The sequence below is a fragment of the Miniopterus schreibersii genome (assembly GCF_964146895.1).
Source record: "Miniopterus schreibersii genome assembly, chromosome: 11".
Classification (NCBI taxonomy): domain Eukaryota; kingdom Metazoa; phylum Chordata; class Mammalia; order Chiroptera; family Miniopteridae; genus Miniopterus; species Miniopterus schreibersii.
In genome coordinates, this window is record NC_138111.1 from 51,306,477 (window position 1) to 51,333,333 (window position 26,857).

Below are 26,857 nucleotides of genomic sequence, written 5' to 3' on the forward strand. Positions count from 1 at the left end.
CAAACAAACAAAAAAAACAGAGAAAAATTTAAAACCATTTAAAAATAAACAAAGGAATTTCATTTCAGCTAAGTTAACTTCAAAATGCCAAAAATAGCCATGTGATTTTAAAAGGTAATACCACAAAAATATAGGTTTTGGCCTTATCAAAGTTAATCATAGATATATACATTGTTAGAGGTTAAAAATCCTCTATTTCATCCCTCACTTTATAGATGATGTAATAAGTTGCCCTCCCAAATTTTTAATTTAAAATTAACTCTTAGAAAAAGAAACTGGTAACTTTTTATTGACACTCTTATGCTCTACCTGTGCTTAAATAAAAATTTCAAATAAAATCAAACTGTGTATATCAGTTCTAAAGACTCCCTAGTGTAAATAATGAAGCATTTACTGTACCTCTTGGTCTCTAGTATAAGTAATAAAGCATTTACTGTACATTCAAAAACAATTAAATATGAACAGCACTTGGGAAGCAGAATAAATTTCATTCCAGTTGTCATTTCTGTAGAAGGTCAATCAAAGCTATTGCAACTACTGTAACTATTTCAGAATTTTCATGAAACCCAGCCAAATTCACATGAGTATCTTTCTGTAAAGGACACATAAATCAAGGTTGTTTGTACAGAAATTTAAGAATATAGGCAATTATGTGTTTTTTGAGAAATAAAGCCTTTGCATTTTCTTAGTCAAAATTATATGCTTGGTTTTATTAAGTAACTATTATAGGTCCATTTATTTTTCTGGTTCTCTTTCAGGCATGCACCTTCGTGTTGAGAGCACACAGAAGAGTTATAGAGGCCAATGTAGCAGAAAGAGAATAAAATTCACTCTCTCCAGGTCGAAAAAGGGAGCAAGAATTGTCTCCTCCTTAAACAAAAAAATTAACTTGCGATAGTAAAACTAAGGATGGGAAGATCCTCTGGCCATAGTTAAATGATTTTCTTTTAAAATAAAGAATTCTAGTATTAGAAAGTAGGCTTAACTGCTTTGTTTTCCAATTAAATGAAATTAATTTGGAGTCCATTAGTCAATAAAGATATACTGGTACACAGAACGTGCAGGGCACTATGCTAAGTACTTCGAAGGACACAAAGTAAACCCTCCCCTCAAAGAAAAAAAGACCTTTCTGGTTGGAAGAGGGAATAAAAATAAAAGGTCAATTATCTGAGAGAAGTAAGGGTAGAGTTTCTAGCTATTAGATTTTAATCATAAATCAAACCAGTACTGTTTTGATTTTATTTTGAATGTCTGCAGTCTAATAGACTTCATGTCAAACTGAAAAATGATATCGTTTCTATTTTTAATGCACTCATAGGCCACAGAAAAAAATGTTTGAGGAATAAATATATAGGAGAGATGGTTTTAAGTGACCTTTCTGTGAAGAAAAACAAATGTCATGCTTTTCACAATCTATTGTCCCTGAGCAAGAAGAATAATACATAAAAAGATTATGTTGAAAATAGTTGAATAATAATAAAGCTGAATAATATATAAATATATAATAAGTTGAATAATAACAAATACATTATAATGCACAAGTTGAATAATACATGAAATAAAGAAGCTGAAGGGAGAGGCAAGATGACAAGAAAAAGATTAGCTGGTACGTCTGTTGGTGGGAAGGAGGCAGGAGTTACTGGTGGCTGGTGAGAAAGAAGCAAAGGCCAGTGAGGCTTCAAATGGGACAAAGAAATTTAATATGATTTAGAAAGTAACCATTTATAAGTGAATTCATTTTAGAAGGGGACAAGTTCCAAGAGCTCTATTTTTTTCTGTTCTTGTAGCTTCCATTAGGCCATGTGTACCTGGTTGAATCAAGCATTTTCTGCCAAGTCTCCTTCTCAGGCCTTCCTCATCATGATTCATTATCAAAACAGTAACTGAAATCATCTCCTTCCAAATATCTTCCTCACTTTAAGATCTACCATGCCACCACATTTTTATATAAACTTTTCCTTATCATTCCATTTTATTTAAACTTTAGCTCAGTGAATTTGCTTATGGCCTCCTGGGGGAGGAAGAAACCAGGGGGAATGTGCTTCTAATTCTGTCCCTTTAGTTGCATATGACATTCACGTCAGCTAAAAAATTATATGTCTCTTTACCCCCTTTTACTCCATCTATAGAACAATGTTTTATCCATTGAACCAACCTGGTTTATTTTCTCCTAGGAACTCTGGAGGTCTAGATCTCCCAAACGATCTTGTGTTGCATCTCACATTACTCGATGGCTTTTTCATTATTATTTTGTGCTTGCTTAATCCATAGCATGCATATATATATACACACACATATTTTTTTAAGTTGACTAATGGATTATCCTATAGAAGATAATTTTATCAAAGACACAAACATGTGGATGCTGGAAGAACATGCTAAGAACATGAAAAGAATTTTTAGAAATCTAGGATTGAAAGAAGACAGAATAGGTAATGCAGACACTGTATCTAGGCAGTTTATTTTAGAATCTCTTGCATGGTAAAGAGGCTGCTTGGTGGAATGATAGCTAGTAGTGTAGCATGAGCAAAATAATCACAGTCAATATATGTTAAAATGCATGTTCATGAATAGATACCACCAGATGCGAATTGAATGGAAAGCAAAGAGAGACAACAAAATCAGTCACTGAGTTTTTAATAAATGTGACAAACTATGGCGAGGCATGCAGGTCAAGGTGTTTGTTAAATAAGACCACCTGTTCCCTGTCCTGGTGATGCTCACAATTCAACTGAGAGGATAGACATTAAATATAAAAATTCATTAAATAATTGCAATCACGATAATATTAGACTATAGAAAGGATTCCTCTTAATGAGAGAAGATTAGAAAGGCTAATCTAAAAAAAAAAAAGGAATATTTATACTGACAGTATTAGTCTTCAGTGTCTACACCCATACTTACATTTATAATTGGAAAATTAGTTATGGCTTTAGAAACCAACTGTATAGTTAAATGCATAATAAAAATCACCATGTAAGAAGAAGTTCAAGTACGCTAGTCATATAAGCTGAGTTGGTTCATTTAGAGCTTAGCATACCTTTAAATGAGCATTTTTCAAAATAAAATTATCGATAATTCTTCCCAGCTATACTATAATTTTTTTAGCACTGTGATTTATATACATCCTAAGCCCTGATGTGTCATTCATTTCACAGCATCACTTCAAAGAGATAAAGGCTTAAGCAAATAAAGGGTTAGATCAAGTCATCTCCCAACAAGGTAATTGCATCTACAAAGGAAGAGCGTTGCTGTGAAGCACAGCGTATGTACTCAGCGCATCGGCAGCTTGCACAAATGGCGCTCCAGATGTATATCTGCTCAAGTCAGCCCAAGGCAACAATTTTGATCAATTCTAATGTGATAAAATGCTGCAGGGAAAGTGTGCAGAAACGTGTTTACGTCAGCCCTTAATTAAACTGTTGTTCACTTCCAAAGAACCTTAGGAAACACTAATGAGACACGAGTTTTGGCAATTTCTTCATCAAAGCGAAGACCCCTTCCTCAGTCTGTAGCAGCCTGTCATCCAAGTCGCTCCCGGGATAAATGTCACATGGCACTCCAATCAGTTAGACACCTGTTAGTAGAACTTCACTGAAGTCAACTAGTGATCTAGGGCAAGCTCCAGCAGCCACCTCAACACCTGCCTGTCTGGGACACCTGCTCCTTTTTAACACAGAGGAGAGCAATATGTTAGCTTCTCCAATATGCTTGAATAGATTAAGGTTACAAATTGCATTTCTCTTGCCTAAATAGAAAACACATCATTTTCTTTTTTTAAAAAAATTAAAAAATTTTTAAATTTCTTCCCTTTAATGACACTTATGGTACTCAACTATTTCAAATAGATTATATAGGAGCACACAAGAATTCTTGAATTTTTGGAGGCCATTATTTTCAGCACAGACTAACACTAAATTAAAATATATGAACTGTGCCATTCCTAAGATTTAGAAAAACATATTCTATCTGTTTAACAAAGAAGCAACTTGTCTGAAAATATTATAAAGTTCAATCCTTTTACATATTCCTTGTCTTCCTTATTCACATGCCAGACCTGCAAGCAAGTCTAAATGAACCCTTATAGGTACAAGTCACCGTTTGCTGGCTTCTCTTATTTTACAGTGCTTAAAGTTAAGGTATCCTTTTTAAAAATACATATATATCTTCATTGATTTCAGAGAGGAAGGGAGAGGGAGAGAGAGAGAGAGAAACATCAATGATCAGGGAGTCACTGATCGGCTGCCTCCTGCATGCCCCTGACTGGGGATCGAGCCAGCAACTCGGGCATGTGCCCTGACCAGGAATCGAACCATGATCCCCTGGATCCTAGGTCGATGCTCAACCACTGAACCATGCTGGCCAGGCAAGGTATCTTTTATTACCAAGTGCTTAAGAAGTTATAATCACGGTTTAAAATATTTTTTTTATTTTTTATATTATCGAGCTGCTGTACAAATATTACTGGAGTCATTTTGGCAGAAGAAAACTCAAGGTACAATGAAGACAGTAGGGGAACTTCTGTTAACTTTGCCCCTTTGGTACGAACATGATACAGACCAAAGAGCGAAAGTGTGTATGTGGGAACATTTAGCTTAGAGACAGTGCAATGACTAGGGTTTGACAAGAATATATTATATTGGCTAGTCTTACTAAATTAATATCCCTTCTAGTTTTCTAGGTTTATTTTTCAGACACTTTAGACTTTTATAGTTTTAAAAAGTTTTATAGATTTACAAATCTCTGGACATAGAAAAGTTCTTCAGAGATAGAGACCAAACTCATTGTTGGATGATGGCAAAGGTGGTCAACACATCCCTGACTTCACTGAGCCTCTGCCAAGCAAAACAAAACACTGAGAGTGAAAACCAAACTTCAGCTAATCTGGGGAATTGCTGCTTTCCATTAAAATGTTGGGGTGGAAGCTTGAAGACAACATGAAAAATGACTGAATATCTGCATAAAATAATAATACTATTTATAATAAATGAGAAGCTACCAAATCTAGTGTGCAGGACGAGTTTGAGAGCTAGAAATCTGATACTTTTACTTCAGGCCATAAATCCCAAATCTGTCCTGAGACAAGGGAACAGCTTGGGCCTTGTGCCCAGAGGACGCGGAGAAGGCAGGGAAGATGCTCCGCCAGCTGAATGCTAAAAGAGACCACGGTCTCCCTTCCTCTGCTTTTGCCTTGTGGCACATCGTATTGAGGAGAGGAAAGTTTAGAGGTTATTTATAACTGTATGAACAGTATGTAAAATACTACCATTACCAAGCCTACCAGATCCCAGCCCAAAGCTTTGCTGTATTTATTTCTATCAGTGTCCCTGTGGAGAGCCACACTGACCCTTAACTTGAATAAATTTTACCTAGAGAGAAAGGACTGATGGTGGGGAAGTACTCACAGGGAGTGTGCCTGCAGGAGGAAGAAAGTAGGCCCTGTAGGCTATACCTTTACTAGAAAGCCTTTACCATCCCTGATTTGGTACCATTTTCATTTCCCCATTTCCTTCACAACAAAATGGAGCTGTGCCAGTTCATGGGAAGAAAAGATGTGCTGTGATGCCCAGTGGTTTCAATGAAATATAAATTATAAAAAAGAGGTTCCTGGGCAGAATCACAAGGCCAGAGAGACACGATTATTTAAGTATATTTCAGAGGACATATTTCAAAATTGCTTCTTGGGCCATGTGCTACATTTAAATATTATAGGTATGACAGTGGAGTCAAATTAAATAGGCTACTCAGGCACTGCTGGTGGGAATGTAAATTGATAAGACCTCTCTGGGTTCTGTGTCAATATTTAGCAAAAGCCTTAGAAATGGACATAGCATTTAACTCAGTGATTCTACAGTAGGAATATAATTATTCCTTTAACAAAATTTCTTTGAGCATCTACTTGATGACTTCATGCGAGGCCATATGCTAGGTACTGGGGAATACAAATAGAACTAGACAGAAATAAAATAACCACATTTAAATACAAAGATTTGCATTCAATGATGTTCACTGTGTCTTTATTTATCATACAAAACTTGAAAACTACTTAAACATCCATGAGCAAAATAGATTTTTAAAAATCTATAGTGCCCTAGCCAGTTTTGCTCAGTGGTTAGAGAGTTGGCCTGTGGACTGAAGGGTCCCAGGTTCAATTCCGGCCAAGGGCACATGCCTTGGTTGCAGGCTCGATCCCCAGCCCTGGTCAGGGAGAGTGCAGGAGGCAACCAATTAATGTGTCTCTCTCACATTTGATGTTTCTCTGTCTCTCTCTCCCTCTCTCTCCCTTCTATTCTCTCTGAAAAGCAATGGAAAAAATATCCTCACCAGGATTTTAAAAAAAAAGCTATAGTATAGTCCAAGGGTGGCACAGTTTGGAGTCATTATAAAGTAGAAATTGAATGACATGGCAAAATGCCGTTATATTATAAATGAAAGACACAAACAGAAAATAATTTACAAAATAGCATATATCATATTAAGCACAATTAAGTGCAAAAATATGCGTAAGAAATTCATTAAAAAACACATAGAAAATAGACTGGCACATAATACAGCCAGATATTAACAGAAGTTATCTGTGATTATAGGTTATTTTCATTTTCTTGTTTACATTTGACAGTTTACTTTTCAAAATCCCCCACAAGCAAGTCTTACTTTATAATAAAAAATTGTAAAATATGTATTTGGGGGGAAGAAAATACTCCCTGTAACTCTACAGAATTTTATAAATAGTTCCCAATGATGGGTGGACAATCCTGGATCTTGTTACTGTGCCCAACATTTCACTTTAAGAAAAAAATACCTCCCACTGGTCTTAGGCATTGGATGCTGCAAAAATATAAAACGAAATACTTAAATGTAATATTTGCAAATTTAGTTGGCTAACAGCAAAAGAATGTATTTTGAGAATACAAGTGAAGGAAAGAGAACATCTGAATATCTGTTTCTAAGGATTCTTCTAGATGCAAAATTTTACCATTGGGTGGCAAATGCAACTAAGTCCTTCCCACACACTCCAAGCTAACAGAAAAGCTCTGAATGTTATGACAAGACATATGGACTTAATCCCACTACAGTAGTTTGATGATGATGCCAGATGATCCAAAAAATAATTAGCTGCCATGTTAAGAAAGTATCTCCATATATATCATATTCACACACACATATATATCATATTCTAAAATAACTGAAAAAATGGAAATCTACTTTAGGAGAGTATACAATATCTTCCATTAGATATCTCAACCTTTTTAAAAAGTGAAATGAGTTCTTTTTAATGGAGAAAATGTGGTAGCCTTCATGTTAAAAATTAAAAGTCTTACTTTATCACTGAATTATTTATTTAATCTCAACTATACTTAAGCACATGACTGTATTCCTCAACAACTTAAAACATTCTGTCGTAGTTTTAAGTGTCTCTTCAGAGTGTTTTCCAACCCAGGCACAGTAAGTAGCATGTTACTACAAGTTTCCATTTATCACATCTCTAAAAAAAAAAGTCTCCAGGCTACACCTACACCCAATTCAAAGTTAAAGCTCTAACTCCTTTGAAGCTCACAAACACCTTCCTTGAGACGTTAAAAAAAAAAGTAAAAAAAGAAAACAAAAAAAACACACCTTGGATAGCTAAGAATCGTGTTAAAAAAGCGAATGCTGAATAAATGAAAACTGCTTTTTAAAAAATACTTCAAAATGCCTTTGCCCATTAAGCAATTTCATTTTAACAAACAATGATAAAGTGTCTTGGGTGAATTCAGAAAAACCTAATTTGAAAGAAGGAAAAACAGCAAACAATTATGCAGGATTTGGAGTATACTTTAGTCGCTTATTAAATACTGGCATAGGTAAATAGCTGCTATTCACCAGGCCTCCAGGGAAAACCTCTTGGCGATAGAAGCTTATTAGTGTTAAGCATCTGAGAGCCATGGACTATAAAATAAAATCAATACCGTAACCTTAACTGTAAAAGTCAGAAAGATACTGGAAGAGTTCTAATTTAACAAGATTACAGATGAGTTTTAGAGGAGAACATTTGGGGAAAGCCATGCATTTAGAAATATTTATGCTACGAGACATCTCAAGGTTTCTGTTGTTACTAATGCCGTTATTATCTGCGCTGGTAATGGTTAGGCTTGATTTAACTGATGTGCTACTTTAGTGGATTTACAGTAAAGTCCTAGAAATGATCTGGAACTTATTTCAAATAAAATCATTAAACGGAGGTGGTAAACTAATTGCTTAGGAGCAATTATGATTTGATGTGGTTTAGTGTGATAGAGAAAGAAAAAAAATCACGAAAATTTTAAGGTCCTCAGTTCAGCAGCTCAATGCAAATAGGATTACTCTGTACAATATTCCATTTCTCTTAATGGAAAAGTAGTCAAAACTGGTATAAATTGTAGTGTTTAAGTTCAACCTAAATCTATATTTTTCCTCTAACAAATGTAAATGAAGAAGAAAGAATATTCTGTCAATGAAATTACTATGATGGCATATTTATTATCCTAATGGTTTTGAAAATCGTGAAATTGATCAGTAACAAAACCTCTATTTAGTAATGGACCAATTACATTTGTGAGATAATGTCAATGAAACAGAATATTGTCACAGGATAATGGTCTCCTATTGCTGCATCCCTAGTCATTTAGAGAAAATAAATGTTGCCGTCTGGCTGAGTCATTTATTTTCAAAGTAGGAGACACTGATCCCATAACAAGGTTCTGTTATAATAATTCAATTTCTATCAATCATTTGTTGTACCAGAGTGGTGCAAGACAGGACATGTATTTGTAAGAACTGCGCATTCCTCAGGTATAAGGCAAAACATACAGTGCCTCCAAGCACATAAACAGCCCAATTTTGTGTTATTCAAAGAGAATATTTTAAAATAAACATTTACAAATAATTTAGAATATGAAAACCTTTCTGAATTTTCCAGAAAGAGCTATGTTAATGAAAGCTTAAAGATCGGAGTTCTAAAGACCTACCAACCTTTACCCCATCCTGAATGCTGGAACTGAAGGGAACGTTAGTAGCTTAGTAGCCAACTTTGTTATTTTAGAGATGAGAAAATTCAGAGGTTAATGAAATTAACTGATTTGTCTAAGGCCACACCAGTATTTAGAGTTTCCTGCTCACCATTATAATGCTTTAGGCATAAGGCATCAGAACAGAACTAAAAGAAAAAATATATATTACAATAAATGTAAAATTAATTTTTATATTTTGACATACACATAGCTTGTTTTAAACTGTATGTATGTCACACACCTCTAGTAAAGACATTCTAGACTTTAGGATTATTTATTAACAACATCTTGTCATTAAATGGAAAAGAAATTCTGAACCTGCATCCAGCCCACAGACTACACTCATGAATCCCTGGAGTCCATGAACTCCTCAGATATTATGTGAATTTATCTGTATTGAGTATCACGTATTAGAAAAAACTGTAATCGAGGTTTTGTAACTAGTTTGCAAAACCATAAACATAACATCAGGAGGACTTTTGTGGAAGGCAGTGTACGTATAGTAATAATACACATGGGTTTTGCAGCTGAATGCACAAGGGTTCCCAGTTTACCTCTCCTACTTATTGTCTCGGTGATATATGTCAAATTTCTTAATGTAGTGGATCAGTTTAATTAGCTGAAAATGGTTTATTTTTTAATAGGGTTGAAAAGCAAAAATATATGTAAAGTCTTAACCCAGTCCTGAGTGATAGTAAGTGCTCAATAAATGGGAGCCACAAATGGCAGGAGGGTCCAGTTTTCCTCACTTATAAATGTCTGTTGAACAAAAAATTTAATTTATGTGGTTTCCTCAATAAATAAATGATTTAGGAAAAAGAGTTAATATAAAAATGGTTAACAGAGAAAAATGTTAATATAACTCTTATAGGTTAAAAAGAGACTGAAAATACAAATATGATATATAAACCATTTTGGATGTCATTTTAACAGAAAAACTTTTATTTTGGGGAATCTGAACATGGATGATACTAAGTAATTGCTTTTATATATGTTAAATTGATAATGGTATTAAGGTTGCATTTTTTAAAAAGTCATTGTCTGTTAGAGACACTTAGAAGTATTTATAAGTAAAATGACATGATATCTGAGATTTACTTTAAAATACTTCAAAAAACTGAGAGATATTAAAGCAACAAGTTGGCAAAATATCAGTAACAGTTCAAACCGGGTAATGGTACATGGAGGTTCACTCTATACTTCTCCCTACTTTTGGTATTTTCTACAACAAAAAGTTTTTTAGAACTTTTAAATATCATGCTTAACCATTCAATTCAAACCAGCTCTTCTCCACATTTATCCATTGAAGTCACTCATATCTCCAACATTTTTTTACTTGAACAACTTTTAACCATGGTACTAATATTAGGAGGTTGGTGTTTTTTAAAGATACACATTTTACCATCTCAAAATTTTGACAGTTCTTCCAGAATCCTGAAAACTCATGAATTCACTCCTACTCTCCCATTCTAGTTCTACAAGGTATCACAGAATCTTCTATGAAACTCCCTAGGAAAACTGTCTATCTGTCAAAACTTATTAAGCAGTGTTTAAATTCTCCTGGTCCATTTATCCCAACATAGGTAAGTTTACATATTGATTCTCTAGGTGGATTGTAGGATAACAGAAAAAAAATCAGCTTTTGAAAGAGAAGATGTAGGCTCTGGTATTAATTCCCTGAACACTTTAGATGAGACAGCCTCTCTGAACCTTCCACTGCTTAGCTATAAAACAAATAGCTTCAACTACACATTGCTAAAGAGTCTAATAATCTGTATTTTCTCCCTAAAAACTCAATTTCTTATCACATATATTGGTAGTATAATTGTAGCTTTCCAAATTACTTCAAAATAAATTTAAACATGAAATCGATGTGCAAAAGTATTCAAAATAAAACCCTTTACCACTCCTCCAAGAAACTTCGAATGGCACTCTAGGATAGGGAAGTACACTGTCTGTCTGCCTTTGGTTTTCCACTTTCCTACTTCAGGCTGTGTTCCATCAATCTAGAGACCTAGTATTAAATAGCAAGTTGTTACTTTTTTTTTTTTTCAAACTAATTATCCATTGTGGTTTTTCTGCAAATGTTATATTTTCAAATCGTTGAGGTTCCAGAACGCAAATGTGTGAGTACAACTTGGCCCTATTAAGTAGTATTGGCCCTTCTCAAATGCACGCAGGGTTGCCCCCTACAAAGGGCTCTTCTTAATCAGGATACTCAGAGGGAGCGTGAGCAGCGGGGAATTGATATGCAAAGTGAGGGATTCTGGTGACGGTCTTCACCACCAGTTTACTGTTTTCCTTCTTGTTTGAGAGATGCACATGTGATTTTTCACCTAGAGCAGTTTGGCTGAAGGGAAAGGAATGCACTATGGCAGAGGTGTCCCTGGAATCTGCTTGCTGGTGGCATCATGGGACAGGGAGGTTCACTGCAAGCTCTGTAAGAAGTCTAAGTTCTTGACTTTTGATAGTTTCAACAGTAAGAAGCTAAACAAAACAAAAAAGCTTCATGGTTGTGCTTAAATATTAAATTCCAACCATCTCTGCACATTTACCCATCAAAGGCACTTGTATGTCTCATTTTGTCTAGTTGAAAATTTGATATTTAATCCTTGTGATACAGGCTCTAAGAATGTGAGGAATTGTTGGTGTTCTATCTGGTCCCCAAAGGGAGCTTAAAAATTCTTCCAGGAAGATTACTAAGCTGTTTGTCTTGCTATTTTCTAGAACTTCATTTAATATTAATGATTCCCAGATAGCAGTTATTCAGCTATTTGTGAAAGCTGCCCATTCGCCCAGCTCCCACAGCTCTAGAGAAATCTTGAGACGATATCATTTTTCAGACTGTAGTGTGGTCACAGCTAGAGCACTGTTCTCCAAAGTGTGACCCTATAGATTTTTGAATGGGGAAAAAAAAAAGGCTCTGAATTCATAAACCTAATAAACACATTCAGTCCATGTTCACTCATGGACATTCACATCCACAGCACACAGTAGTGTATTAAATATTCTACAAATTAATTCATTTAAAAAAAGTTTACATTTTTATTAAAATAGAATCTTCCAAACTTAGTTGAATGCTCTTGCAGATATCTGGTATATCTATTAATATTCCTTAAACTGCTGGTCTCTGATCCTGGTTCTATTAATATGTTATCATACTCTTACTTACTGTTATTTATTTCCTATACCTGATTGATATCATGATACAAGCCGGCATTAATACTTTCTAGCCCAAATTGTTCACTTGAGGTCTCTGGCTTAATTCATTGGATATTTAATACCATATTCATACAAAATTCTAATAAAGTGTAAATTGAAATTTGGCACAAGATTTAAGGCTATATTACAATGAGAACATTTGCAAAATGGTCAAAATAAATCTCAAGGGCTTGGAAATGTATTAAAACCTCACAAAGATGAGCTGAAGAGACTTATTCATATAGCAAAACTGTAATTTTTTTTAAAATCATGTTATTTTCTAATACTTAACGCAACCAAAACATGATGCCTAAATATTGACTATTAAGAGTCCAGTATACATTTTTAAAATACTATTAAAATTGTAATTACATACCAATACACCACTAAGCAGTGCTAGTTTTTGCTAACACATCAATTAAAGAATTACTTCTCCTGGTGCTTAAAAAGTAAGCTAGTTTTTAGGCATGGAGACATTCCCCTCATAATCTGGTTTACATTATTTATTCTCTATGAACCACCTTTTTTCATAACAGTAAAAATTTGTTATTTAGTTCAGCAGGTTAAGGGCTGGAAATTTAATTTATTCATACTTGCATGCCCAGTACCTCGAAAAATTACTGGCAAATAATAGGCATTTGATAAATGTTAATTGAGTCCAATTATCTCAAATCCTTAGTGTGCAGGAATTAATAAAATATTACTCCAAAAAAATAATTTTGAATTTACATTTTATCTAAAATTATAAGTTGTTTAAATACTGATGAGACTGAGAAGCTGCTAAAATTTCCATTTAAAAACCCCAGCTGCATATTACAAACATATTCACACTATCACTAAATGTCTACTAAATAGTGTTTTAGAAGTTTTATATTCTGACATAGATGAATCAGTGACTATTAGACTGGCAATGGCAAAGTGACAGTGATAAAGAATTGCTTCAAATTTTCAAGCACACTTATTAGCATGGTTAGTCTGTTAAATTCCTGGGCAATGAAATACAACTATATTTAGTCCCTTGAAAGTAACCTCAATTAGAGAAAAAAACAAGACCCGCCTCTTATTCTTCCTTTTTTACCAGAAGTTACAAAAGATGACTAATGATTTCAAGACAAGTACATCAACTAGGAATCAAATCTCTGAATTGGCTCTGGAGGAAAAAATTAAGGTAGACAAGACCTCAGATGCTATTTTTTCTGGTGTAAGAATTGAAATAAAAGAAATTTTCAACATGCATATTGAAAAGCTAACCTGGTTCTATTAATTAAACCATTAAAATCTAAAATGATGAAAACAAGTATCCAAAAAAGAAAGTTTTCAATAGAGGTAAAAGCAGATAGTTTTTCAAGACTGGGAAATTCATAGAGACCTAAGCAAAAAATATATATATATTTTAGAATCTAGGAAAGAAATATAACCGTGTCTATATAGCCCTTGTTAGTGACCCAGTTTTCCTTTTTCTCTTTCCTTCTTCCCTATTTTTAAAAGAACATAAAATAAAAATGTAAATATTACATAATGTAGGTGCTGACAAATTTAATTTCCATCACTACTCATCAGAAGAAATTTTAGCAAATTATATAGATTCCTACCAAACATTTAACACTATTAAACAGTGGTTAGTTTTAAAATGTTTGTGTAGTCTGAAAAATTAAGAATTATAATACTTTTATAATCAGAAAACTGTAACTTTTTTGTGTTTTGAAAAGAAAAAGCAAAGATTTAATTATGTTTGTAATATGCTAAAATAAAATTTTTTTCCATTAAGTTATTAAAAATGACATGAACACCTGTTGTTACATGAATCTAAATTTTATATTAAAATTTTGCCTAATTTCTTTTCCAAATGGTCATATTTTATGCTTTATTTTGCCTACTTGGAGTAAATCTCAAGTTTAGGTTGGGGTTTCAGATTGTAAGTAGAATGCCACAAATTGTTCCTAATTTTATTTTTAATTCTCATATTTCAAAAATCAGTTTTGCTAAGGGCTATGGCAAGAATAGGTTTTAATGCCAAGTTAACACAGCAGAATAAGGCGTACCCAGGAAATAATTAATAGCAAAATTTAAACATTGCTGCCAATTACAAACACAAGCACATTTTACTCAACTAATAACTAGTTATTGAGTACCAATTAGTGCAGGGCTTTGTGGGAGAAACAAGTATAAGGCATGTACTAAAGCCATTACAAATATTGAGTGGCACTCAATATGCCCTTTAGAAAATTCCCTTCATGGCAGACAAGTGTTTCTAAAGAACATTTGAAGACGGACAAGAACAACCATGGGGCATTTTACTTTGATTTTTTTTTTTTTTAAAGCAATTTTCTAAGAACAAAAGGACTGCATTTGGCTTAGTAAATTTATAAAGATAGTACTGTACTGCCCTCATTTTTACATTGTAGTTGAAGTCTTCTTTCTACAATGGCTTATTGTGCACATTACAAAGTCTTCAGGGTCTTCAGAATTAAAGTGACAGTGTGTGTGTTTTTTTAAGCCCACTTGAGAATGGATCATTCTCCCTTACTCTTAATATAATATGCCTTTACAGACTTCTCCAAGAATTCTAGTCATCTTGACAAAAGAAAATCACCAAGACAATACAATGATTTTACAAAGAGAAAGAATGACAGTTTCCCTTCCACTTTTCAAAAATGTTTTATAATATGATTTGAGATTGGCTTTATTCAAAAGGCAGAGAGGGGAATCAATTCTCACAAAGTGACACTCTCTGTAATAAAGAACACTACACTTCTGAACAACATATCCACTCCCACACATTCACAATGTTATTACCATTAGAATCTTTTCCAGAATAACTTCTGATGGGGAAAATATGGCTTTGTTTAGAATAAACTGACAATGTCAGTAAAACAGGCAATAAAATATAAAGGGTTGAGGATTTTGTTTACACCCTCATTTCTGCAAGTCTGATGAAAGTCCTTATTTTTTCTTGCTTTCACTAATAAGACTGGTGCACCAAGTGTTGTGCATGATCACTAGGTGCTGGTTACAATAGTAGCCAAAATAGATAAAGTTGCTGACATCATAAGGTAAGCAGATTGAGATAATTAATTCCATAAATAAATATGTAATAACATATTATGAGTACAGGGACCATACTGAATGTCAAGAGAGAAAAACAGTAAGACCTGATTAAAATTCCTCCATTTAGGGTGGACCTGGATAATTACAAAAAAACTTTCCATGAAGAGTCAGAAGAGGAGCTTCTAGAGGACATGGCTTACATGAAGGTCTTGGGTTTTATATTCCCAAATCTAAACAAAGCAGTGGGCTCAAGTGTAAGAAGGGGAAGCAGATGGCACCAGTTGAGGCTGGAGTGTTGGTCAGAGGACACACAGACAACAAATAGGGCCTTTTGGTCATATGAGGGAATTCTGATTTTCTTCTAAGAGGAATGGAGAGTTACTAAAGGATCTGAAACAAAGAGTGATATGACGTCATTAAGGGGTGTTTTTTAAATTGATTGATTTTTTAGAGAGAGGAAGGGAAGGTGGGGGGGCGAGAGAGAAATATCAATTTGATGTTCCACTTATTTATACATTCATTGGTTGATTTTTATATGTGTGCTGACTGGGGATCAAGACTCTAACCAACGGAGCTACCCGGCCAGGGCTGACCTCACTGTTTTATGCAGATGATTTTGTCTACAGCCTAAAGAACAGATTGGAAAAACTGTCCTTAGAGCCAAACTCTCCAGCTGGTTTTCCAGAATGTCCTTAGAATGACCTCTGTCATCTGCCATTACTTCCTCCCACGTGCACAGGGCCCAGGCACAGGGCACACATGGCCATTCTGAAACTGACTTCTGCACAGCGTTTGCCTATGTCCATGCCAGCCCCTTCTTCTCTAGTTAAAAATCTCAGCCTGTTAAAGGAAACCCACTGGACTCAAAGTCCAATTCCTCCATGAGAAATTTTCATGGTTTCTTAAACTCTAAGGCACTCACTATAAAAATTTGGAGCAACACTATGTAATCCTGAATAAGGAACTGACTTTCACTTTTACTGCTATATCATTTGTTTCCTGAGATTACTCGACATACAGCTTCCCAAACCCCAGATACACACACACAAGTCATGGGCTGAAAACTACCAATAAAGAGCACTTTTCTTTTACATTTTTAATAAAATATAGAACTTGATTTAAAAGACAATTCTCAAATACATTTTTTATGCTGCAGATATAAGTCATACTTGCATCCATGCACACATACCAACAAAAATTGCAGTTAGCTCATTTTCCTATTTCCAGGCTTACTAATCTCCCTCTAAATTATGGCAAAAAGGCATGGGTATGTCTGATGAAATACATGTAATTCAACAGACCCGCAATTTTCACCCTTTTTATCTCATGGCACACATAAACTAATTACTAAAATTCTGCGGCACACCAAAAAATATATTTTTTGCTGACCTGACCAAAAAATAGGTATAATTTTGATTCATTCACACCGGATGGCTATTGTTGCATTGGCCGTTATCATTTCTTTATTTGACAGTCTTAAGGGAAAAGAGGCCGGTGCCCCTGCCTAAATAGGCAGGTAAGCATGTTTTAAAAGGTCTTGCGGCGCACAGGTTGAAAGTCGTTGCAATAGACTTTAAGAATAAAATGAAGCTAAGTCTGAATTCAGAGAACCAAATAATACCTACTTCTCAAAGTTGTATTTCCCCCAAAGTTTCTTGAAACTGGGCTTTAGTTTTATCTAAAAAGTATAACTAGGTTGGCTCAGAAACAAAGGTCCTTACAGTCCACATTTACTTATTGCTTACACCGTGACTACGTCCAAAAGGAACTGTAGGCCCCTTCCAGAGGGGACCTTCCAGTAACAGGCACCTGCAAGCAGCTGGAAGGTTGGCCCCTCCCTGGAGTACCCCACAGAGAAGCACCCTGATCGAACCCGATCAAAACCTGTGTTTCTGCTGCGATTCAACCACCTGAGGTAGACAGACCATACATAACAGGGGCTCTAAAAGATCACTCAGTCTGAAAACTAAAGCCCAATAAACACGTAAAACATGGGATTTTGCAAAGTTAACTTTGACAACACTTGACTAGTACATTATCTTGAAAATAATGTTACTGCAGTCATTTCATGAAAAAAAAATAATCCATATTGGTTCAATTATGATATTTTGACTAAATGAAACATGAAAGGAGCTGGCATGTTACTCTAAAGTCCCCAGAGGCATCTCCTTGTTACTCACCTTGATCTCTTTCGTGCCATGTTCGACTTCCAGCAGCTGGTGAATTCGGAGAGGGGTAAAAGTCTCCTGTGGGGCTTGGTTCCATATTTTCATCTATGGATATGGTTTTGGGTCTTTTGCTGTTAAAATACGACAGGAGTTACATTAACAGGCTTTCTAGGAGGATGTGGAGCACCTGAGAGCATGCAATTTGAGAAGACTCTTACTGTGGAAACTTCCATAAACACAACAGTATCTCAGAATCCTTTTGAATGGAGGGTGAGAACTTGACACATAAAGAGGAGTAAGGCCATTTCCAGTTGTACATACCATTCATCATCCTATATTACACCTGTACCTGCCTAAAAATACACTGTTTACTATATTCACCTTGGAAATGTATTTCCAAAGAAATTTTAGTAGTAAAAAGTAAGTTCTTGCGATATATGTATTAATTTTAAAATTGTTATTAAGACCAAACCTGACTCTTATAATTATTATCAATATTAATAACATACATTTGCATAGCACTTGACATTAACAATGTAATCCTTTCATATTAATTCAAAGATAAGGTAATGGAGTAGAGCAGGACATGAGCTTCAGAGTGGGACTGGCCTAGTATCAAATCTAGGCTACTCATTACTACCTAATAGTAAGCTTGTTAACCTTTCTAAACTTAGTTTAATCATCTATAAAATGGAAATAATAAAACCTAGTTCAAAGGGGAGTGGTTGAGGGGATTAAATGAGTTATTAAATGTAAAGCTCTTAGTTGAGTGGATGGCATTTAGAAGATAATTATTAAATAGTAATTACTATTAGTAACCCTATAATTAATAATGTGAATAATTTATAGTACTTTACTAATTATAAACTATTTTACATCTTCTTCTTCATCTTTTCTGAAAAAATTAGGTTATTGATCCTTTATTCTTAAGCTCAACCGTGAAATTAGGCCATTGCCAAATTCAAACCACACATTATTCTTTTAAAATGATGTATTTTAATAAAGAAAACATGGCTCATCTCAATTATTAAGAAACATGAGTATTTAGAGCAGAGGTTAAAGAGCTATTTTATGGTGCATGCCATATAGCTTGATATACTGCTTTCATATATCCCCACCAATACCCTATTAAGCAGTTAATTGACTATAAAAATGGATATTTTTCCCTAAATTAAAAAAGTCCCTATTCACATCCATAAAGGTAAAAACTAAAAAAGATGTCTTCTGAATTAAGGAAGTGGCAGGATAATGTCACAGGGTTTCTGAGTTGGACTTGGCCTCAGGAGGCTGACATATAAACCAGTCCTCCCTTTTCTTTCACGTGGGGGACAAATTTGGAGAAATTCAGTGAGTCGCCCAGGGCATGTTAACGGAAGCAGTCTGACACAAAGTAACCTGTGCTCTTTCTCCTGTACTGTTTCCAAAACCTGGAGGCATTCACAGATATGCCTGTAATTAATATTTGACTCACAACTCACACAGTATTAACATGACGCAGAAGGTGGCAATTTCCATCCATACTAAACCACAGTGAGAGTAACTAATAGTTCTTCAGTTTTCTCTTACAGTACGCAAAGTTAGAAGGTACATATTTTTAAAACCCTCCTTTGATTTAATTCTCCCATCTCTGAGTTAGCAGTAAATATGGAAAATTTGAAATGAGGGAGAAAAGATTTTCAGAAGGAAATAATAGAGAAATTTTTAGCCATTTTTATTCTGAATGATAAAACGTCTGATACCAAATAACCATAAGGAAACACCATGTTCACAGCATACTGATCCATTAGACAAAATAAGAAATTACTATTCACATTTTAAATTTAGAAAAACTATAGCAGTTTTAAGATCTCACCAGGTCACAGACTATTTTAATGATAATAAATCAAAATATCTTGCTATGCAATCTAATTATATAAAAATACAGTTTGACCATAAATTATATAATATTAAACTTAGATAATAAACATACAAATATGCACAGCTTCATAATTCACTGAAAGGCAATAAACTTTCATTATAAAAATAGCATAGGAAACTCATTAGCCAGATATATTTTACTTTTAAAAAGTTAATGTTTAAAAATGTATGTTTTGCTCTGGAATCCATGATGCTATTATATTTCATCATGGGTATATTTCGTTGTCTGGAAATGAAATGGGTCTTCATATATTGAAGATTCAACTCTAAAAGAAAACCATTCAAGCTATACTATTTATTCATCTTTCCTTCTCATTAACTCAGTCTTTTCCTACCATTCGGTAACAGTGGAACAGATCATCATGAAGTCCTAGACACAGTGACTTTCCATGCTACCTAACCCTCATTTAAATAGAAAGCCTCTTTGGGGACTGAAAAGTTACAATAAGAAGGTCAAGAGAGAAAAATGAGAATGTCAACCAAGAACTAAAAAGCAAAGTAATCTCACTGTGGCCCCTCTACAAAGAAGGCTGGTTAAACCAAATCTCAGAGCAGGTAATATTTTCATTGGTAACTGAGAGTTCACTAAATAATTCAAAGAATATCAACTAATCGAAGCACTTGGCAAACTCTGGCCTAGGATGAGGCCTTTGCTTTTATGTTTAAGTAAATGGCACATTTTATTTTTCATGTTTCATTGTCCCCAGCTTGGATATGGTATTAGTTTAAAAGTTACCAGGATAGGTCAATCATAAACCAGGGTTCTTTGCCAAGGTAACCTCATTCTTAAAGTCACCAAAAGAGTTAGTTAACTTGTAAAATTATAATATTTCACAGAACAGGATAAAAATCATAATATTAATATATTTTCATAATTCCCTGGTCACCCCTCCAATTTTTAAAAAATGCTTTAGTAACAATTACATTGAATTTTCAAATGTCAAAATAAATTTCACCAGGAAAGATGAAGAATCTGTGTGAAATCAGCAAGAGCTCTCTAACCCTTTGCTTCGCTTCCTGCCTAACTATCTGCATACCTCCCTACCCACCTACTTGCACACAGACTGAGAACAGGAGCAGCTTCTTTCAGTTACCTGCTTGGTGGAGAAGACAGCGACCTCTGAAGACTGACCCCCGAGTTCATGTCATGATAGTATGGTTGGCTTGGGATTTCTCCAATTGGAAAGTTGACTCCAGTTCCCTGGGTTATGGGTGCTGAAGAGTAAAACAAATGAAACACTGGGAATGACATTTACACTTGTCATCTTTATACAAATATAATAATCTAATATTTTCCACGCCTCTGGGCAAGGAGAAGAACTCTCTTTTCTTTTGACTATTATCAACCATATGCTGGGCCAGGACTTGAAAACTTCCTCCCGATACCAAAGTGCAAGTCAGCAAACTCGAGGCACTCAGGCTGTAGCTATTGATTATCATTCTCCTTCTCCCAATCTCCAAACTTCCTCACTTACTCCTTTGTATTGGGTGTAACTATAGCTGTCACCCCACAGGTACATCAGAGAAAACTAAATACGCTCAGCAAGACCCTCTGTACCAAGCTCACTCTCAAAAGCCAAACCATTGTTAAACAAATATAGAACAGTTTCATAAATAAATACCAAATATTATTCTATAATAAACATTAACATTAATATAAGAACAGGTTAGAAATCATGATATTTATGATCATTTTACATAAATAGTTCTTATATTATGGCAGGTAGATAAGTAAAATTTTAAAATATGAAAGAAAGCCAAGTTTTTCCCCCAAAAAATAGAAATTCAGATTTCATATGAATGGTTGGTATAGCTTTTCTCAATAACTATGTTGGGGTTTTTTTAAGATTTTATGCTATAACTTTATAAAAAATATACACATGGAGTTTCATGCTTCAAGGTATTATTTTGTAAATCAAGAAATCTTTTTGAATTTGCTAATATATCATGAACTCAGATTTTTGTATATTTGGATTGGGTTTTGCACACCTGTTTAATTTAAAAAATTCGTTTCTAGACATCTTGAATAAATCTGGGAGGTTGGTTGTGTTAGAATGAGTACAGTCTTGGGGGATATATAGTCTTTGAGTTTGAACTTATCTATGACTTACAAGCTGTGTGCCTCAGTTTCCTTGACTGTAAAATGAGAATAATAATAACCTGCCACTTATGATTATTTGGAGGGTGAAATGAGGTCAAAAGTGATAAAAGCCCAGCATTGTGCCTGGTGCATAACAGGAGTTCAACAAATAAGAGTTTCCTTCTTTCTTTGCTTTTTCCCCCAAGTTTCTTCCCTTGCAGGCTGAAGGGGTCAGCAAAGATAAAACAGTTCAAAAACATGCTAAGAGCAGATGAAGAGGTATAAATGAACCTACTTGCTAAAAATTTGTTCATTCAACAAGTGATTGTGTCCATTACGTGGCAGGTGCTGCAAGGAATACAAAATAGTCTAAGATAGTCCTGGTCCTTAAAACATAGTGGACAAGGTGGGCAAATAAAACACTCATGAAGACATAAATACCAGCATAATGCAGATGATACTGAAGCTGCCCAAATGAATGACATGATCAGTAAGTGCTGTAGAATTTCAGGGGAAGAAGAATCTGATGCGAGCTTGAATGGTCCAAGAAATCTGTGGAAAAGCCATACTGGCACTGGACTACGGAAGATGTATAAGGAAGGGAGTCATTTTTGATAGGGTTTACATCAGAAGCAAAGTCATGGGCAGAGATAACATGCAAGGTGGAAACTAGATGGGTTGGTGTCAAAGTACAGTACTTAGGAATAGTTTCTATTTCTTCACCCGCTTTTTTGGGGCAAAGTACCTAATGAAAGAAAGTGTGCCCTGTGCTGTGACAAAAAAATTCTAGAGCCCCTGAGACTCGCTCTAAGAACACCGGATCTACTTCATTTCCTGCCTCTCCTAACTGCCTCAAGTTGAATATGAAATTCCAAAGGGACCACAGATTTTCACGGAATTTTTTTACTCAGAATTTTTTATAAACTACTGAAACGTGTTCGCCATCAGTTGAATTGTACTCCAACATCACGTAGGCCATGATTAACATAAAATGTTTTTAAGAAAGTATGATTGTGAGGCACACGCTTTAGTGCAGAGAAGCACCAAGGAATACACAATGAACATCTTTCTTTCCCTACTAAAAATTAAATAAATCACTACATACAAGATTAGTCTCAGCTCTGAAATTCCAGAGCTTCTGCTTTATGTTAGATCATTCATGTTCTATATAATTCGTGTGAGCCTTGTTTGACACAACATTTTTTGTATTCAATGTGTAACTGTGCCTAATAGCTTAAATCCTTTGGAAAGCTAAAATGCAGCTGCTTGTTGTGGCTTGAGGTACACCAGAGGTTAAAGAAATGCAAGGTAAGAAATCCCACAGTAACCACATGCTCTAAAGTTTATTATTAGAACCTTGTTCTATGTGACATTGGGAAGCAGGGCATGTGATAGAAGGAGGCATTTGTGGGGCTCAGTGAAAGCAAGCAATCTGCCCAGTTCCTATAACAGAAATGGATACAATTCAAATAATGGAGCTGCTAACAGGAAACTTACAGGTTATATCTTATACAAACTACATGCAATTTATTAAGCTCATGCAATATTTAGGCAAAGGTCTGTGGTTTCTGTGTAATACATATGGCTTGACGGTCAGCACAGATTGCTGGACCATAAACATACGAGGTGTCATTTACAACGAAATAATAATAAAATGTTTCAGAAATTTTTTTCTAAATTTTGTTCCAGAAGGATTATTCCAAAGTATCAAATCAGCAATAAAAATAATCTGTCTACAAATTTATACATGAGCACTGTAAAAGTTTAGTGTGCACTCTGACACTAAATGGGAGACTACAGAAAAAAGTAGATTAATAATAAACATGGCCAAATTCTAAAACAGCACACCCACAAAATTTATTTAATGGCAAAGTGTATGAGAACAGCAAGTCCCAGACAGATATCCCTGTCTAAAAGCCTCTGAGAGAATTCACATCAGATGCAAAGATCAGCGTTAGCACCTCTCCCAGAGAGGGGCAAAAAGCCCGAAAGCTGCAAATCATGTTTAAGAGGCTGCCAATATCCTCTTAGAAACCAAGCTCCAAAGAATCGCAGATTGTAAGGGTTAGAGGCCGACCCTTAATGTCTCCTATTGTTATCCTCACTCCAAAAGCTGATCCTAAATCAACTTTTAAGATGGAGATAATATCATTCGACAGAAAGATCACTATCCTAAAACTGAATAGCTTCATTAGCTAAAGTCAACACACACATTAGTGGGTCATACGATAGTAAAACCCTGCAGGACAGAAACCATTAACATGCCATAAACCGTCAAAAAGTCAGAATTTGTGATACACCGCATAAGGGCTGTGCTGAAGTTTATGTTTACTTAGTAAACCCTTATTTCATAAATAATAAAGTTCAATTGTGTAAATCAGATTATAATGGGATATATTAAAACACTTAGGTGAATGATTTCTCAAGCATTTCAGAGACACCTGTTTACATACAGAGAACAAAGGAAATGTTTGCTGAATAAATTACTTAATGAATGAATATAGGTAATTAATGTATTAATTATAAATCAGTAATGTTTGTTGTAACAAGACAACGTAAAAACCTCTAAGAGATGACAGTATGAATTAAGAAAGAATGAATGGAGTATGTTAAATTGACCTCATTTCTGAACTGTCATAGAAAAGTAATCTTTAATCTATTTTTTATGTTTCAAATTCAAATTTTTCAAAATATCCCTCTGGGCTTTGGACAGTTCTAATATGGCTCTCGTTCTACAGCATTTAACATAATGTTGCCTTTGATGAGGAACTAATAATATTTCCTGACTCTACTGTGCTACTCATAAGAAAGATGAAAATACATCACGGAACTTAGAAACGGACAAATTTAAACAATCAATTTCATAATGTCTTGTAACTGTAGCAGCACAGCTTCCCCACTAAAGAACAGTATGGAGAAAACACATACAAACACACACCCCTTCCCTTCCTTACATGATGTCCGAAAGTGAAAGTAAGTCAGGCAGTTCCTTTCCAAAATGAAAAAATCAACATAAAAACTTTCAAATATCAAGAGCCTTCACACACCACATGCTGATCAGGAAAAACACGCAAGGTTCTTTGCCCTGGTCAATGAAGTAACCATCAGAATCCTCTTCCCCAGCAAATGCGAACCCGTGATATTAGGTGTTAGTCACACTGCCTCCAAGTAATAGACCTATCACAGAAGCCTTTTGGGCACACAGTTATCCAATGGAAAATCATGTGAGAAAGGGCAAGTTACTTAAAGGCTTAGAGGTTTATAACTCTCTGAGATACAAGCTATTTATCTGCACCGGCCACTTCAGAAATCGGGACTCTTTGAGAAACTTCGGTTCAAAAGGCACAGTCAGTCACTTACTAGCTTGGGGATCCCTTCCCTGAACACAGCACTGAAGCACTACCTACTCTTACCCTCTGTAACTCACTCCCAGTTTGTTCTTTTGGATCCTCATAAATCTTACTCATGACCTCTGAATCTGACCCAAATGAAAAACACAATTTAAACAAGAACCGGAGTGCCACTACATTATCCGAATAACATCATTCCAAACTGTGAGGCTCTCAATCAAAATGTCAAGTGAAAACACACCCTTCAAAGTTACATAAAGAAGCTAAATCAGAGAGGAGAGCAAGAAGAAATGAGTCACCTCCTTTAACATAACTGGTGCGTTAAGAGCTGCATCTTAGGTCTATATTGGCATGCGCTAGTAGCAAGTAAAAAAGTTGATCAAGGAAACGTTCCCTTTGCTTAGTTAGGGCCAGGTAAAGTTACCCAAGAAACCTCTCATCCGGCCTGCCAAGAACGGTGTCTCAGGTGAGGTGGTCAGTGAAAACAATTGGATATTGTTTCAGATAACAATGCTTTCTATCTATATCCAACTGCAATCTGCAAAGTTAATTTCTGCATCCCTCTACACCGTGCATGTTAGCGCGTATATCCTGTACATCTCCAAGCTCCGACCAAAATGTTGGTAAAATAAAAAAGCACTTATCTACAGGAAACTTATGTGGGTTATTATAACAATACATAGAACATTTAATTAATCGCACTTCCTTTGATATAAATGACCATCTACGGTCACAGAGAGAACAGTGAATTAAATGAATACCAGTAATATGGCAATCAGAACAACTCCAAAATTATTTTTGTATAGCAAAAAGTTTTAATGATTTAAATGCAAATGTTTTAGAAAAATCAGACAAAATATATTCACTAATGATTTCATCAAAAGTCAGAGAACTTAAAGCTCAATTTCTCCTAATGTATGGTTACTCTTCATTCTGTATTTAAGGTGCAAAATATAAAATATTTTAAATCTTATTGTAAAATTAAATGATTAGAAAACAATTTACTTACTTCTGGATACCCTCACGAGCTCTGATACATTGAAGACTCCAGATTTTACAAAACTATCTTCAAGGTATCCTGAAAATAAACATTAAGGGGGAAAAGATCAGCATACGCAGGAAGCAAATAAATGATTAAACACTAGAATTTGTTAAAAGTGTTCTGAAACCAAAGGTTAGAATGAAAAAAAAAGTGAGCTTACAACAAAAACAAGTAAAAGCAAAACTCTTTTGAATGCAAACTGGGTCTGTTAAACAAAAGCAAAGTTTAGATGCTAAATAATCACCTAAGACAATTTTTTTTTTAACTTTCTAAATGTACAGGGCAATTGGTATGGTGATTTTTGCCACAGCCCACCCACAGAGAAGGAAGGTGCAGGGGTTCTCATAAATACATGCAGCTTGGTAGCATCTGGTAGACTAAAGTCCATCCATTTAAAAAAAGAGAGAGAGAGAGAGAGGAAGAAAAAGGAAAACCACAACCACAATTAGCACCTTGTTGGAATTACTTCAAAGATCTCTTGAAACCACTGTTCTTTCACAAATCCTTCCCTGATTAAAGAAAAGTGAGTTGCCGTTACCAGAACCCCCACCCTTGTTCCCGGGTCATGAATCACACGAAAGTATAATATGTACATCGAGCAAATGCTTTGCATCAACCTATTTCTGCGCACCTTGAATACACCTCCCATGATCTCCTTGCTTTCTCACTCTTGCTACTAGTCCCCTGGACTCCCTTCATTTCAAGAGCAGGACACTGTTTCTAGCAAATGGGTAATTTCAGGCCTCCCAGGAGCGCCACTCGACCCTTCCATGGCTCCAGGCATGGGGTCCACTGGGGCTGAGGGCAGCAGCTCAGGCCCCGAGGAAGCTGCGCCTGCGTGCTGGCTGCTCTAGCCGCATCCAGGACTAGAGCTGGGACCCCTAAACACCAGGCATGTCCCCGGTTTCCTTCCGTCTCTGTGACGGAGGCGTAATGAAGGTGGGAGGAAGAGAACACCTTAGGAAGAAGGAATAGGGCTACTCTCTGCCGCCCCAGGGAGAGGTCAAAAAGAGTCTGAAAAG

General features: G+C 35.3%; 1 protein-coding gene across 12 annotated transcripts in view; it reads right to left on the reverse strand.

Moving 5' to 3' along the window:
• Positions 1-26,857, reverse strand: part of NFIB (nuclear factor I B) — a 222,306-nt gene that overhangs the window by 42,550 nt on the left and 152,899 nt on the right. For 10 of the 12 annotated variants that reach the window (XM_081150860.1, XM_081150867.1, XM_081150866.1 and 7 more), the window contains exons 4-6: positions 25,803-25,871; positions 20,458-20,578; positions 17,459-17,577 (exon numbers count right to left, since the gene is read on the reverse strand). In XM_081150860.1, coding sequence (XP_081006986.1) covers positions 17,459-17,577; positions 20,458-20,578; positions 25,803-25,871 — 309 coding nt within the window. Of the gene's footprint in view, positions 1-17,458; positions 17,578-20,457; positions 20,579-21,738; positions 21,792-24,397; positions 24,604-25,802; positions 25,872-26,857 lie in introns of those variants that run through there. The other 2 variants (XM_081150858.1, XM_081150859.1) reach the window with 2 other exon arrangements.